At 38.0% G+C, this 17,183-nt stretch overlaps 1 protein-coding gene across 1 annotated transcript in view; it reads right to left on the bottom strand.

Annotated features, from left to right (window-relative positions):
• Positions 1-17,183, bottom strand: part of PACRG (parkin coregulated) — a 435,406-nt gene that overhangs the window by 374,329 nt on the left and 43,894 nt on the right. The window contains exon 2 of the mRNA XM_019664256.1: positions 7,532-7,666. Within this exon, the coding sequence (XP_019519801.1) occupies positions 7,532-7,666 (135 nt within the window). The remainder of the gene's footprint in view (positions 1-7,531; positions 7,667-17,183) is intronic.

The following is a 17,183-nucleotide window of genomic DNA, read 5'->3' as shown; positions in this document are numbered from 1 at the left end:
AAAAGTACCAGAGAAGAAATTCTGACTAATACCACACACGAGTATTAGCAACTCACGGGCGACACGGAGCACAGAATGGAAGGTGTTGTCCAGCCACCTTCAATAGAAATTCTAAAACCTAACTTAAGCATCCAATTAATTTATGCACAGCATTTTCTTTACCTGGATATTACAGTTAGACATAGATTTTTAGTCATTTAGAAAGAAAAATAAATTTGTCACTTTGAAATTTAAGGAATTTAAGAAATTAGTTTGCCATTGGTAAAGTCATGTATACTACTGGGTCTTCGGAAAAGTCATGACGTCTTTTGTCTATGTTTTTCAAAGGTCATTTATTTATATAAAGAACAAAGATCAATCAATGATATATTGCCCGTTTTGTTCAATAACCTTTTGCCATCTTTCAGTGAGCTTCATAATTCCTCGTTCATAGAAGGGCCTTCTTTATTTGCAAAAAACTGAACAAGGTGCTGATTTACAGCCTCATCTGAATTGAACGTTATACCATGCAAGGAGTTTTAAAGAGAGTGAAATGAGTGGAAATCTGACGGTGCAAGGTCAGGTGAGTATGGTGGGTGTGGCAACACATCCCATCCAAGCTCCAATAATTTTTGATGGGTGATCAAATTTGTGTGTGGTCTTGCATTGTTGCAACGAAACACAACTTCTTCACAATTAATAAGCTCTGGACGCTTCTGGATGATGGATTCATTCGAACTGTCCAGTTGTTGCCAGTGCACATTTGAATTGATTGTTTGGTTCCTTGGTAGGAGCTCAAAAAACACGACACCTTTAAAATCCCACCACACTGAGAGCATAACCTTCCTCTGATGAATGTCGGCTTTCAATGTCATTTGAGGAGAATCATCACCTTGGGACCAAGACCGTTTGCCCACCACATTGTTGTAAGCAATCCACTTCTCATCACCAGTTATCAGTCGCTTCAAAAAAGGATCGTTTTCCTCAAGTTTAATGAGCATATTGCAGATGTTTATACATGCCGTCAAATGAACTTCTTTGAGTTCATGCGGAACCCAAATATCGAGCTTGCTTATGTATCCCAGCTTCCTCAGGTGGTTGTGAATGCTTGAATGATGGATGTTCAATGTTTCTGCAATCTTTCATGTAGTGTAACATGAGTTTGACTCGATCAATGCCTTTATTTTGTCATCATCAACCTCAGTGGGCCTCCCTGACTGAGGAGCGTTGTTGAGATCAAAATCACCAGCACAGAATTTCATGAACCATCATTGGCACTGACGTTCTTGTAGAGCATTGTCACCGTAAACTTTATGCAACTTTTCACAAGCTTGATGCGCGTTCTTCCCTTTATGGAAGTAAAACAGTAAAATATGGCAAAAATGCACAGTTTGGTCTTCCATCTTCAACTTGTTGTAAAATCTCCAAAATGCAACCAAATCGCTCAATTTTGTTTTTACAACAAAGCTACAACTGTCAGCTGTCAAATGACATTGCAATAACATAGATGCGAATGACTCTAGTACCTCCAAAAATGAACTAGTGCCATCTGTTGCAAACATGCATCATGACTTTTCCGAAGACCCAATGTAAGGAGTGTTTTCATGATAAAAGTTCAACCCACCAAAACTATTGTGCATAACTCTGGACTGTGAATTCAAATGAATTTGCTTGTGCTAATCTTCCCATTTTGTTACCAGAAGACCTGGTTTCTGTGGCTAATTTCTGATCAATATTTGTTCTTAGAAGTATTTCATAAGTATCTCAAATACAGCAATTGTGAAACAAAATTTCTTAGAACTCCCAATTTAAAAAGAACCATACCAATCATCTAGTATATGATTATCATTTACAGATAAGGAAAATAAGGCCTAGAGAGTGAGAGATATGGTCAATAAAACTGTCCACAGTTTTATTAAAAATATTAAAATTATTGAAAAATATTTTTAATATAAAAATAATTTTAATATTAAAAATATTAAAATTATTAAAAAAGTAAAAATGAATGATAACCAGCTCTATCATACGTACATCCATTCAACACATATCACTGGGCACCTAATCTGTGCAGATAGTGCTCTAGCCACTGATATAAGTGGGTGAACATACTAGAAATACAAAGATCCCTGACTTAGAAGACTTAGAAGAATTCAGGCTACGTACGCCATTTTTATTAACGTCATACTGGCTCCACTGTAGGTCCCTAACTGATTTTCATTTTTCTTATTATAGTCTAACTCTGTATTTTCAGTTCTCTGAAATCTCTTGTTAATAAAGTGGGGTATAAATACATAGATGGATACATTTGTAGAACTCAATGGTTAAAAAATAGAAAAGTGTGCGTTTAGTTACCTAATTAATATGAATGTGTGAAATCACTATTTAATAGAAAAACAAAGTCCTGTGATCCTGGTTTTAATCAACAAGTAACTGTATAATATCTTAACCTCAGGGGAAGCATGCTTAACGGTGAAGCTGTACACCCCGCCAACAATGGCCAGTGAGGAAGACACATTTTTGGCAGTGAGGACAGGCTCTCTGAAGTCCATTCTCAGGTACCTGCCTGTGTGTGTCAGTTATGGCTTTATTAATTTCATTTCAATATGGCTAACTACTAAAACTCAATTATATATCATCTAAAGAATTTAAAAAAAACAACAAGAATGCAGAATTGTCCCTGGCAGCTGGGCTACTGTGCACAATGGCCACTACAACATTGCCAGGTGAGGGGTTATAAGGTGCTGAGCGTGGGGAATTTGAGGCAAAGTCCAAGTCCATTTCGAGCTTTTCCCTTTCTGAGACAATGCGAAGATGTGCAATTGTAGTTGCCCTTGTACTAGGGTGTGTATCACATCCTGACTTGCCTAGACAGTTATCGGGCCTGTGGTACTTACCCAGACCTCTCTAATACCTGGGACACCCTCATAGATGTTCATTAGAAATTGAGGGGAAAACAAAACTCTCTTAGTGCACGTCACAGCCTGTCACGCAGCATGGGATCACAAACAGATGGAGAAAGGCGATTTCTATCAATATCTACTACATCGAAATGCCTATAAAGTCAAAGAATTGAGTGTCATTGGAGCTGTTTTCATCTCCAAAATAAGTGAACGGTTTATAATTATTCCATCTAGTTATTTTTAAAAATCCAACGTGACTCTGATAATTTTCTCCAACTCTTTCTCCCGAGGTCTGCACTGAAGTGGTTATTTTAAAATGTATTCCCATACTATTTTAAAACAATGGCTCAGAATAGCAGCTCATAACAAAATGGTGAATTTCACAGTGCCCCTATGATTCATATTTGTGTTCCTCTTTAATTATGTAAGTAACAATTATTATTTCAAGTTCGTTGGGGTGACTACTCCAAATGACTTCCGATTCCTACTCAAAATACAGAACTATTATAGAATGGGCTCTGCTCCTTCCCTAGAATGCACCCTGGGAAAGCTGGAGGGGTAAATGTGGATTCCCAGAAGCAACAAACAAACAAAGGAAAAGGAATGAGGGGAGAGAGAGGATGGAAAGGAGGAAGATGAAGGACTAGAGACAGGATGGAGAGGAGGTGGCAGAAGGTACAGGAGGGAGGGGAAGGGCTAAGAAGAAACCAAGACCTGAAGGCTGCTTGAAACTGACTAGAGGGTGCAGGGTTGGGGAGGGGAGTGGGGGTGGGCGATGCCTGGAAGCAGAGGAGAGAGAACAGCTTAGAGAAAAGCAATGCAAACGCCTACATAATTTCATATTCCCCTATGACTCATCTGCACTGTTTGGTTTTAGTGCAGTTTACAACTCCTCTCCACCGAAGGACCGCCTTCTACACGCCTCACCCCTCCTCTAAGCCGCAGAGGTGGAGACAGCAGCCGAGTATTCATATACATATTTGCATAACATTTCTCCTCCCTCCAGAACGCCAACAGGGAAGACCTTCAGGTAGAGCTCCACCCCTACCGCCAGCACTTTCCCTGTCAGGGGTTTGATTCCTACTACAGAAGTACAGGATGCTGAAGAATGGAAGTGAAGCTGTGGAGACTCAAGCACAAATGTTTGGACGTCTGTTGTTCTTGCGGATTATCTGCCTTGTATGGCAGCTCAGTCATTTCTGTTGCCTGCACTCTGGATATGGAAGTTATCAGCAACAGAATAAAGTCATTTTTCATGAAAGTAGTAAAAAAAAATGCAGAAAAAGGGGCAGATTAAAGTTTTTAAGTAATCATATTTTTTTATGGTTTTAACCATTTGCTAATCAAGAATTATTTGGCTAAATTTAGAAAATGAATATTTAAAATTTTTTAAAGAGTATGCCAGAAGTTACCTGGTAGATTTCATATTCCAGATCAGATCTATTCATCTTTCATAGATAATTCACTTGCCAGTGGTAAGTATATAGAAAATTTCACTCCAAATATTTTGTAAAACTTCTTTCATATTTACCGAAGGAATGTATGACAAGCATAGACAGACGTGACAAAAATTCACATGTCAGTCCTATTTGTTCATTTTAACAGTGACCGGCCTTTTTCTTTTTTTTTTTGGCGGTCATTATCTTAATCTAGAGCAGTACTATTTAATATGGTAACCATGTGGTTATGGTAACCATGTGGTTATTTTAATTAAAATTAATTAAAATTAAATTTTTAGCTCCTCAGTCTCACCAGGCACATTTCAAGTGCTTAATGGCCACATATGGCCAGCAGTGATAAGTTAGGGCAGATGTGGGGCGTTTCCACCATCGCAGAGAGATGTATAAGACACACCACGATGAGCGGACCAAAATGCACAGGTCATGGCATTCGCTCGGCCCGGCTATTTGGCCTATGGAACAAATGGCCATTTCCATGTGCACTAAACTATGAGGTCAGGTCAGGATGTGGGGTGAGAAACCTACACACGTAAAGGCGTTTTCCTATCTCTAAGTCTTACGTCTATTTGCTGACTATTAGGTCATTGATAATAAGGTGCCTTTGTTATTTCAAGACTGCAGTGTGATTTCTAATATGACGGAGATCAGGCCAGCTGATGCAGAACAAGGAGGAAGGCTACCTAAGGTTTGGGCGGGGTCCTCCATCAGCAACTTCACCAACAGAGAGGAGCCTGAGACGCTGGGACAGCCCTGGCGCAGCGCCGTGACTCCTGAGCAGAGTCCCAGGCCTCCTGCGATTCTGATGGAAGAAATGGGCCCTCTCACCACGGAGCTGTGCACACTTTCAGACACTCGCACACTCCCTTGGTGTCCTGGGGTGTCACAAGGAGTGTGGAAAGGGGACCAGTGTTTCCCGGGGAAGCACAGCTACTGAGGAGCCTTCTGCGAGGGGACAGGTATGACGTGAACATCAGGTTTGTGTGGCCAGACTCTGCCACATGCAGGGACATAGAGCGCAAGGCTTGGCTTTGTGGGGGGAGAAGCCAAGCTTCCTTCAATATCCCAGGCCCCATTTTTAGAACCAGCATCCTTAAGAAGTCCTGTGCTCCTACCAAGTACCAGATTGCCCACAGTGAATGTGCTAAGAAATAAATGTAAATAGGAAGCCTATTCTTAACAATTTTAACGTGTTATTTTCAATATTATAGGCATACAATTGAAATGTGATTGGCACAGCTTTAAAAGAGGGAAGTCTATGGGTTACGGGATGTTTCTTTAAATGTACGTTGTTATCCCATCAGTGGCAGCAAATAAATTGCTTCCTCTTTATTCTGACTTTTTAGATTGCTGGATCAGTACGATAGTCAATAGTAGCTTAAGAGAATTAATATAGCTATAAAAAAGAAAAGCAGTTTATATCCCTTCTGACTGCTAGATTATCAAAGATAAAGCAAAATGATTCATCATATATCCTATTATTTTTCGAGATGAATTTTTTCTAGTCTCTTGACATTTCTAAAAGTTACTCATAAGGTTATTTGAACAGGTCAAAAAAAATCTATAAATTCTTCTAATTGATATGATTTTTTATGTGCTATAATTACTTAAAAGCCCAAATCCACTCACTTTTCATAAAGAAACGAGGCATATTCTTTTACTCAAAGGAATCAGGTTTTTAAGAACCTCCACTGTGTTATCTTGTGTGAACCAGCAATAAACACAAAATCCACTAACTAATCAAAAACAAACAAAGCCCAAAATGGCAGTAAAGTTATGGAAACAGATACTTAGGTTAAGACTAAAATACGTAAGTTAATTATACTTCCTATGAATTTTTTTCTCATGTACATTTTCATGTAACAAATTTCATACTGTAATAGAGACAATTAAAAGCATGATGAAAATGCTCTACATCCTCCTAAAAATTATGACAAAATTAAATAACAAGGACGCCATCAGAATTCTCCTGCCAAATAATCTGCAATGTTTCTAAGTTCAATAGCTGCCTATCAGACTTCTGCTCAAGATTTGTAAATGTTTCATAATTCTACAAAAACATTTAAGGACAGAGAAATAATGCGGACAATCTTTCAGTTTTTCCATAAAGGAAGGAAGGAAGAGGTTAATTTAATTCATCTTTTTAAGATATTTTGATGAACTCTTCAATTTGATCATTTTACTTTTTAACATAAATATATTTGTTACTAGTTACAAACAATTCCAATGTTCACCTTCAGATACTACTGTGGGACTTTTTAGTTAAATGGGTCAATTGCTTAATTTAAATATTTGGCAAAAACCTTTCATGTTCCTTAACCTGATGTGATACTCACACACGTTCAACTGCTTTTCTGTTTTCAGGCCGAGCAACCCTTTCAGCTGATAAATATCACCCAAAGCAAAGTCGTTGATGACAAAAATAATTAAATAAGCGAAGCTGGTTAGAGATCAGCATTCATTTTTCAAATTAAATGTAACAGCCTCCTCCAGTTAAGAGATTGGCAAGTTTTTACAAATAACATCAGTGAGCTTTTAGAAAGAAACACGGCCACATTAGAATGGAGTCATTAGGCGATACATTTATTTTGAAGCCAATTAACCTTTTGTCAGGAAAATGTCGGCGCTGTAATGGTTTCAGCGGTGGAGGTCAGCCTCTAACAGGGCACGTATGACAGCCACGGCTCGGGCTGACACGTGCTGCAGGCAGAGAGGCGAGCCGAGCACGGAGAACCGGCCCTCTTTTGTATTCCACTCTGCATTTTCAGGGAGCAGACAATCTTGACCTATGCATTTAGGTAATTAAAGCTTCCGTTTGGAAGTGTCCTGCAGGAAGGTGAAATTTGGGGAGATAAATAGCTGTTGCTCTCTGTGTCCAGCCACCAGTTCCATCATTTGATGGACTGCCTGAAACAGGCCGGGCTGCCAGGTGCTCATAAAAATAGAGATGAATTGGGCACCAGACAGTTCTCTAAGGCAAAGCAACTCTGTCATTTTCTTTTTTGCAGGCTATAATTTAATTGTTAGTCAAGGTGGACAGCTGACACAGGGGGGCTTTCTCTAAGAGCTTACCCACCATCTTCCACTTGCTGAGAACTCACTCCCGTTTATTTATTTACCAGCCAAGTTAGTTTGGCACTGGGAGATGTCACTTCGGCACACGCAGCTGGCCTTCCCAGCTGTGCCCTGACTTACCTTCCACGCTATTTTGTTGCCTTTCGAATCATGCTCAAGGGCAATTGGGAAGTCTCCTCGCTCATAAAATTTTCGAAATGCTGTGGGCTTGGTGGGTCTTTCTTTAAATGCTCCTGCAGTTGGAGGGCCTCTCACCTTCAAAGAAAAAAAAAATAGCAATCAGATTTTAAAACACACTAAAAAATGCACAGAGAAAAGATTCGTTTTTTTTTTTGTTTCTTTTGTTTTTTAAGTTTCAGTTGGTATAAAATATTCTGGATGATAAAGACCAATTTACTAATAATGAACAGCAGAAATCTCACTAATACAAACTTTTAGAGAAGAAAATAATTTTATAATAATCACTATTATGGGTTTACTTTATTTCAAACTACCTTAGAAGTATTCTTAGAAAATGTCACTTAAAAATAATATTTTATAAGGAAGGGAAGCCTGAATTTTTGTTTTAAAAATATTTTAATAAATAGATCTATGTTCAGAGTGTTAAAACTTATGTTGCCCAATAATTGCAAATTCTAATCTCAGGTCTGATTTATTTTGTGGAATACTACAGTAATAAATTTAAAATATCTCCTTTATATCTTTCTATACACATCACATAGCAGGATATATTCTCATGTTAAGAATACTAACAAAAAACTATAAAACATGATATAAAATTTACTAATAATAAACAAGGGAGGTTAGAAAGAAAAAATGGTGGTCTACTAAGTGTGTGCATAGCATACATTTGGTAATATGAATTTATGAGAGAGTAAAGATTACATGAGAATCTTTCATCCCCCAAATTGATATTTTATGAAAGAAGAAATATTTCATATTGAGTTGTTCACATTGAGTACATCTTTTAAATGTGCATTTTTTACATATAAATAAATTCCAAGATTCCAAGCTTCAAACTCATTAGTGAACTACAGAGGGTGCCAAAAAAACATATACACATTTTAAGAAAGGAAAAAACTGTATTAAAATTGTAATACTCAATGTATACTGATAACAAAAGATGAACACAAATCATGTGTATACATTTTGGGGGCACCCCCGGTATTTAGAAAAGTATAGTCTACTGTATTGTTCCTTACATATAGTCTAAACATGATTATCTTTCCTTGTTTGAAAAAAAAGGTAAATACTAGTCTCTTAGTAGTTTAATAAAACCATGATTATTTTCTTAATTCTTAATATGGACAAGACAGCTAATAGTTTATGTAATATCCTAATATTTTAAGTTACGTTAATTTTTAATATTTATATGAAAACTTTAATTTTAACAAGGAAATATATAAAATATACTAAGTATGTTAGATAATGACATACGTGTTTTATCTAATGCACATATAAAAGTTAATATTAGGAACTAACTGGGATATTAAGAAATATCTTAAGATGATTAACTGCTGGAGCAGAGTTGAAGAATCAGGTAGCACAAAGGCATTTATGAAAATCTGAACTTTCGTCTGAACTACACACAGCCCTTTCCCAGCACACAATCACATGAGTAACCAAGGTGACACTAGGCCGGGAGAAGCACGGTTTCTTCTCACTTATTGAAGATTTTACATTTGTTCTGGTATTAGAATCATTAGCCACCGTTTTCATCCCAATTCATGCAGTTGTTAAATAACCATGTGTGTCGACAACTATTTTGTGCAGAGCTCGGAGCTGGATGCTACACACAGACGAGAACGTTCTCAGGCCCAGCAGTATAATGGGAAACGGGGAACTGTGATGCTCCCAATTCATGGGCCAGGAAACCTTTAATCACATTTCTGTGAATTGATAAAGAATTGACAACTTTTGGGCCGGCCGAGTGGCTCAGTTGGTTAAGAGCTCGCTCAAGAGTGTGAGCTCTGAGCAACAGGGTTGCCAGTTCGATTCTCGGCCAGAGCTGAGCTGTCCGTCGCCAAGCTGCCAAAAGGTGGCAGGCAAGATGATGGCTCAGCTAAAAAAAAAAAACAACTTTTTATTTTGCCAAGAAGTTACATTGAAAAAAAAAATTACCATATACCATTGTGTCACATTTTAATACCGCCCCCCAAAGTGGTAGAACATAATGAAAGAATACTAAGCCAAGTTAAACCAGCATGTGTACACATTTATAGAAAGTTAAAGTGCAATATTGCATCTGTGTGCGCATGTGTGTAAGAATTGTCATTGCAGAGGACTGATGACTGGTCAGAAGATATGTCATTTTTATGTTTTTTTTTAATGAACTTTTATGGATAAAGAATAGGTGGTATCTATACAATGGAATATTACTTAGCATAAAAACGAAGGAAATCCTGCCATCTGCGTGGATGGACCCTGAGGGGATGATGCTAACTAAGTGAAATGAGTCAGACGAAAAGACAGATACGGAATAATCCCTCTTACAGTGGAATCTAAAAATTCCGGCTCATAGAAACAGAGTGGAGTGGTGGTTGCTGGGGCTGAGGAGGGAACGGCATATATCAACTGTCTTCTTTCATTCGCTCTGTGGTCCCCCTGATTCTTGGTGTGATGATTGATTTTCTGTTGAAACACGGATGTGGGTGCATCTGGAGACTGGATCTTAAAGCTCCTGTTTCATCTGGTTCATCTGACATGGCCCTGGCAGAGTCTCGGGGGAGGGAGCCACCTCATCACTGCCAGGTTGGTGCAGAAGTCCCGGTCCCCCACCTGGCCTCTGTTGGCCCCCATGGAGGGAGCCCTCATCAATTCTGGGTGAAGGTGGGGCTCCAGCACCCCTACACCTCCACTGACACCTCCCTGAGAGGGAGGGGTAGGAATCCCTGTTGCAACTCCCCACACCCAGATGGGGTGGCCTCATTACTCCTGGGCAGTGGTGCAATTCCTGGCTCTCCATGAGGCATCCTTGACAACACCCCAGTGGGAAACAGTCTGTCATGACTGTTGGCTGGGGTGGAAAACCAGGCTGCCCCCATGTGGTCTCCACTGATACTGTGGGTATTGGAGGCCCCTTTCCTGTTCTAGTAGAGATGAAAGACCCAGTTCATCATTGAAAAAATTCAACTACAACCATCATTTAGGTCTTGTGTCTGCTCATCATCTGCAAACCATGCTTCTGAGATTCTCTAGATGCGCAATTATTATTGATGATGTCTACAGCAAGCCTCCCACTTGTTTAATGGACCAAAAATTTGCTTGACATTATCCATCTTTCTCCCTTTTCTTTGCAGTACCTTAAATTCAGTCTCTCTTTTTCCTCTTATCTCTTACTCCAAATATACTCCAATCTTGCTGATTCTGAATTCAAAATTCGAATTGTCCAAACTTTTCAAAGAATGAACACATTTCTCTCTAAGAAAAGCCCAGAGGCTTTTCATGAATTGTTATACATTACTTATGCTGAACAGGGTAGACCTGTTGGTGCAGCAGAGGCATTACCTAACTATTTGCAGACACCCTGTCACTATGTTTCTAGAGAATATATTTTTTCTACCTGAGATACATATGCATCCACTTAAACCTTATAGGAGGACATACTATTTTCTTTTTTTTTTTATTCTACACATAATCCATTCCAACATTCCAAGTAATTCTAAAAGTCTGTACATGAAAATTCCAGTAAATATAATTGACCTCTGGGATGGTAATAAAGATATTATCACTGGAAACCACACAGAAAGATGTAACTTGACTAAACAATTTAAAAACAAGCAAAAATACTGTTAAGAATCCTATGTAAGTCCCATGTTTGTAGAACTACTGTAAATTTTATTTAATGTCTGAAGAATTTTAGCCTGATTTGTTATAAATAATATAGAGCAAATAAGGGACCATAAATCAAATTAGATTTGTGGGAAAATGCAATTAGGATTTGCCTGAATGGTGGGGGCTATCCATAAACCAATTAGGAAGAATGGATGTTGCAGCAGAAAGCTTTTAATAAAATCTAATGCACTTGGGAACCGAGATATTGAATGTACTTTGAAGTGAGTACAGATGACAGAGTACTTTATTGAATGTGCTGTAATAGATTTAGGACTTAGATCACAGTCTCTGTCATATTGTCACAAGACTAATAATAATTAGTAGGAAGGAATTTAAGGCTTTTGAAAATTCTTTCTCATACAGTTTGAAAGCTTCCTTTTTTTAGCACAGGGAAAGCTGCTAAAAAAAGACTTACTTCAAGTGGGAAATCTGCATTGTGTTTTTCTAATTGGTCCATTTAGCCAAACTTATTAAGACTGAAACAATGAAATGCAAAGATATTCATTTCATATTTTCATCAGTTTCCACCTGAAATTTAGATTCACGAAAGCACTGCAGTGAAGCAACTGGTGAGTCTTTGAGCTACACGCATGCACTTGCGTGCTGGCCCCAGGGCCTGCCAATGTGTTGCTACCAGCCTAGACCTCTGAGTAAGGATTGTAATTCGGTGTCTGCCCCAGGTGCCAATGGTAATTGCTTTACTACATCAGAAATGTCGCAATACCCAAGGTCACCGAATGACCAGGACGTTGCTTGCACGACATTAACAATAAGCAAATCTGATTTCAATGATAGTTGCAGCCCCTCGGCATTGACAGAAGTGAGCTCATAGGACCAGGCAGCTATTATAAGAAACTGCAACAATATACCAATTTAATGATATAACAACACATTATGAGAGTAGTGTTCTTGTTAGTAACAGCCAGAAAAGATAACAAGAGCCGTATATGAATATTTATGTGTATAAATATGCAATATATAGAGACATCCTGCAGAGCCCTTAAAAGGCAGGCCCTACGGGTAGCAGTGAGTGGCAGAGGACACTTCCAAGTGATGCTGGGGACCTATTTTAGGAAGATTAGCCCACTGAGAGCTAACCGGATGGCCTGCGGTCAGCAGACTGGAGTCAAGATGACCAATAGGTACTTTACGTGGCGTCCAACCATGACACGACAAAAGCCTGAAGTTAGGGTGGCATCAAAAATCATAGAACATCTGCTAACATTGTGCTCCTCGTCTTAACAAACATTAGCCAAACATTAAAGAAATAGGAAACAATTTCTTTCAAGGAAATCAGAGCTTAGAGATGTTCAATAACCTGGCAGAAATTCGAGAGTCCGTGCACGGCAGGAAAGAGATTTGACCTCCAGGCCCCCTGCCTCTGAAGGACGTGACTCCATCACTGTATTAGAGGATTGGGTTTGGGCCAAAAACTGAAGAGGGAATTTCTAGGGTACACGGCTGATGGAACGAGACGAGCCGGGGGCTGAGACGAGACAGGCTTCAGACCGCAAAGATGCAAATACTGTATTTACGTTGTGTAAATAATAAACTGCAGAACAGAGGGAAATCTTATTAAACCACTAATAATTTTAGCACCTATTAATAATGTTATGCTTTCCCTCTTAGAACTGTCCCAAAATGTATATACAAATACCGTATTTTTACGTATTTATGTCCTATTTCATATACTTTTTTCGTTTCATGTAATAGGTTTTGATGTTGCTACTGATATCAAAATTTCATTTTTCGTGGCCAGGCAATATTTTACCAGCAGTTTGCAATTACATTTGGAATTTACATTGTTTCCAATTTTCTTTGGCTTTTGTAATTATATTACGATAAACATCTCAGGCGTATTCCATTTTTCATATTTTATATTATTTCCTTCAGACAGAGTCCCCCATATTAGATAATCCTAATATGTTATGATTCTTGATAAAGTTATTTGTTAATTAAGCAGAAGAACAGTGCTGTGTCTTAGTGGGTTTGGGCTGCAGTGACAAAGTCCCACAGACTCACTGACTTAAACAACAGACGTTTAGTTCTCCCAGCTCTGGAGGCTAGAAGTCTGAGATCAGAGTGCCAGCATGGCTGGGTTTTGGTGAGACCGTTTCCGTGGACTGCAGACAACTGCCTTCTGCCTGTCCCTCCTTACATGGCAGCGAGAGAGCCTGGTCTTTCTTCCTCTTCCTATAAGGACACTAATCCATCAAGGAGGCCCACTCTCCTGGGTCACCTCATACACCTAATTACTTCCCACCACATTGTGAGTTAGGGCTTTGGCATGTGATATTTGGGGAGACATCAATTCAGTCAACAGCACCTTCCTATTCTTCCATTTGGGTGACTGTGTTTAAAAAACTAGGGTGAACATTTTCTCACTTTAATATAAATGCCCAATGCATACATCTTTGAATGCATGTTCATGTCTTTTCCAAATTAGCATAAGTTTGTATGGCCCTGCTATAGTGAAAGGAATTAACCGTTGGCTGCATTTACTGCAAATTATCTCCTCACCATCTCTGCTTTCCATTTTTATTTATTTAACATTTAAAGGTTTTAAATTTTTGTAGCAAAGTCTCTTTGTCTTTGCTTTATTTGCTCCTTTTGCCTCCAGCTTTGCTTTCTCTAGATCATTCCTCTGCAGACTGCACAATGAATATTCTAATAGACTAATTAAATCATATCTCTCATCTACTTAAAAGCCATAAATGATTTCCCATTGACACGCTACAAAAAGGCATTTGCAAGCTGACGGTTGCTCTGTCTAGCCCTTCCTCCACAGACACCCCATACAGCATTAGATCCTTCCCACGTCTCTATGCCCCAGCATGTGTATTTATTAATGCAACAAACACTGAGGACGCAGATATTACCTGACAATTCACCCACTTGTAGAGCTCAGAGGGACCTCACAGGGCACACAGACTCCTTGTTTTACTCTTGATAAGCTGAAATCCTAAGGAACTATGGAAACACATCCCGATTTACATGTCAATGCTTATTTGTTCTCAGCTCCCTCACCTTAACAATGACCTCAGCTTAAGACACTACATTTCTTTCAGGCTAGCATCCAACAACCTGATTTAGAAATGCTTCTGCTATGCTGTATGACATAAGCAAGTCCCAAAGATTGCTGATGAAATTATGGTTACTTCATTTTAAATGTATAACTAAACTGGAACACACTTGGATAGGAGATTGTATTTCAAAATGTAGTCTCTTCAATCTGAACTAGTCTGAAAGCAATGGTTGGGCTATACAATGTCTTTTCAATTATGTATTTTGTTTAAAGTACTAGGTATCGGTGGTCGATTAAATTCTCCGCTGTAGGGAAAAAAAAAGATTGATAGTCTTTCCTAATAAAATGAGGCGCAATAATCAAATGATACAAAAGAAATCTTGACACCTGAAGGCTAAAAATGTTTACTCAAACGCTGCTCTCTTCATGCAGTTAAGTGTAGTAAAAGGCCACAGATTTAAGTACCCACGTGTGGTTCTTGCTATCCACTTGTCTCCAGAGAGTCTTTAGAGATTTCAATTTAGACTATGCTAGTGGGTTGTCGGAAAAGTCATGACGCATTTTTGCAACGAAAAACATAGAAAAAATACGTTATGATCTTTCCAAAAACCCAATATTTATCATCTGTCTGATAGACCTGATAACATGCCTGAGTGACTGAGGCAGCCCGGCTGACACACTGTCACACCTAACACTAAGGCCACAGAAGTGAGCGAGCTAAATGTGAAGGGGGAATATAAGTGGGTACGAGTTTAAAAGACATTCTATTCCTCTTACACCTTTAATGGTTAAAGCATGCAAAATAGTTTGTATCTAAACATACCTTCTTTGTCTTGTAACAGTTATTTCTTACTGAATAATTAGAGTAAAAATATTATTTTTGTATATGTGAAGACACTATTACCATTTGCATTTTACATATCATGAATATTTTAATAGAAATTTTGAAAATCCTTGTGTCTAATGATGCAAGCTGATATTCTCCAGAAAGAAGTAGCTATTTAATAGGAAACAATTTTTAGAACTGTCTACAATAAAATATATTTATATTGGTAAGAAAGAGGTCTGCTTTTCCTTCAGCCTACTGGCTCCTTCTAAATTAAAGTACTTTAAAAGTTCATACAATTTACAGAGGCATGAAATACCCTGAGTATAACTTTTAAACCCTAGTGGTCATATAAAGGAAGAAAGAAATATTCTAAAACATTTATGCTATTATACATACAAAGCACGCATATGATGACTTACTTGGATGATAACATAATAAGAAATACTAGATTATGAACTTATTGTTTTGGGTTTTTTTCCACCATCATTTCCATTATTGTTCATTCAATCATGGAAGAAACGTTAAGAAAGTGGAAGGGGAAGGAGGAAGAATGAAGATGCATCTAAACAGTGTGCTGTTTATCTAAGATAAAGATAGCGATGCATCCTTCACCATCCAGATGCAATGTGTTTCTATTTTTATTTACATTATATATATATATACAGGGTGCCAAAAAATGTATACATATGACTGGTATTCATCTTTTGTTATTGGTATATATTATTACAATTTTAATAGTTTTTTCCTTTCTTAAAATGTGTATACATTTTTTTGGCGCTCTCTCTCTCTCTCTCTCTCTCTCTCTCTCTCTCTCTCTCTCTTTAATAAAGTACATTTAAATAAAGTACATTTCTCCTGAGCCAAGATCTTCATCTGTGAAAGCTAGCTGAAGTTAGGTCGGCTTGTGGCCAAAATAAAGCCAACTTGTCCCCATGGAGAATAAACTCTCACCCTCTTTTCTGTTAAAAACAAGACAGTCTTGGCCATTTGTCTAACCAGCCCCAACTAGATACTCACAATTCACCAACCCAGAAACTTTTATCAGTAGCTTCCTTTACACTCTGAAGTGTTCCTTTTGTGCGTAGCCATAACTTACTTTTGATGGATGCTTGTGATTACACGATTTGAGTAGAATTTGTAAGGCTGATTTGAAATATGTTAGATATTACTATTAGAATTTTATACAAGCACTCATAATCTTGTATATTTACACACACACACACACACACACACACACTCTGAGTCAGTGAGGAGTTTCCTCACGTGTCTTTTCTTGGGAATACGTTACTATATCTTTGTTTTTGCTATACAATGAAATATGGGATAAACTTGACTTTAAAATAAAATACAAGAGGAGTCAAGAAACGTCCTCCTTTCCAGCCTACTTTACTTCCTTGGTACCAAACAAGCACTAAATCTCAAAGGTTAAAATTATTTCTAGTATGAGTATTTCATTCTTCTTTGTATTCTAAAATTATACAAATACATATAATGTGAATCAAAACAAGCCATGAACTTCATTTATTGTAATATTAGGAGAAAAACTGACCACCAAAAGCTACTACCTAATAGAAGGAGCATGTCATGGGGAAGAAAAAAAATATGGTGAGTGATGAGAGAGATCATTGACAGATTCCAGAAAAATTATTTCTGGTGAGAAAGATCCCCTGAAAGGCAAATTTTGTCTCCTGTTTGCAAAAATGGGTGTAAGTAGAGCTCACAGCAGAAGACCTTTCATATCCATTTGGGAGCAGAGGAGAAAGGCCACCAAAATAAGTACATAAACAAGTAATATCTGCAACAATCTTTCTTTCTGACAGCAGAGAAAGATTTTGGACTATAAATCCCAGAAGAATGCTACACTCTACCAAGATCTAAAAACCTATTTCAAACTACAGTCCAGGAAAAGTCAAATCTCTCAACGATGAGGATTAAAATGGAACCCAGCACAGCATCAAAACAAAGATACTATAAGGAAAACACATGTACAAAAGAGCAGCGGAACTTACCAGCTGATTAAAAAAAATACCATACAGAGATAAACACTGCAACCAAGAATTAAAAACAAACAAACTTGAAGCAGC

Source organism: Hipposideros armiger, unplaced genomic scaffold (assembly GCF_001890085.2).
Source record: "Hipposideros armiger isolate ML-2016 unplaced genomic scaffold, ASM189008v1 scaffold_418, whole genome shotgun sequence".
NCBI classification, from domain to species: domain Eukaryota; kingdom Metazoa; phylum Chordata; class Mammalia; order Chiroptera; family Hipposideridae; genus Hipposideros; species Hipposideros armiger.
Note: the sequence above shows the minus strand (reverse complement) of the source record. Positions and strands in the feature narration are given on the sequence as shown.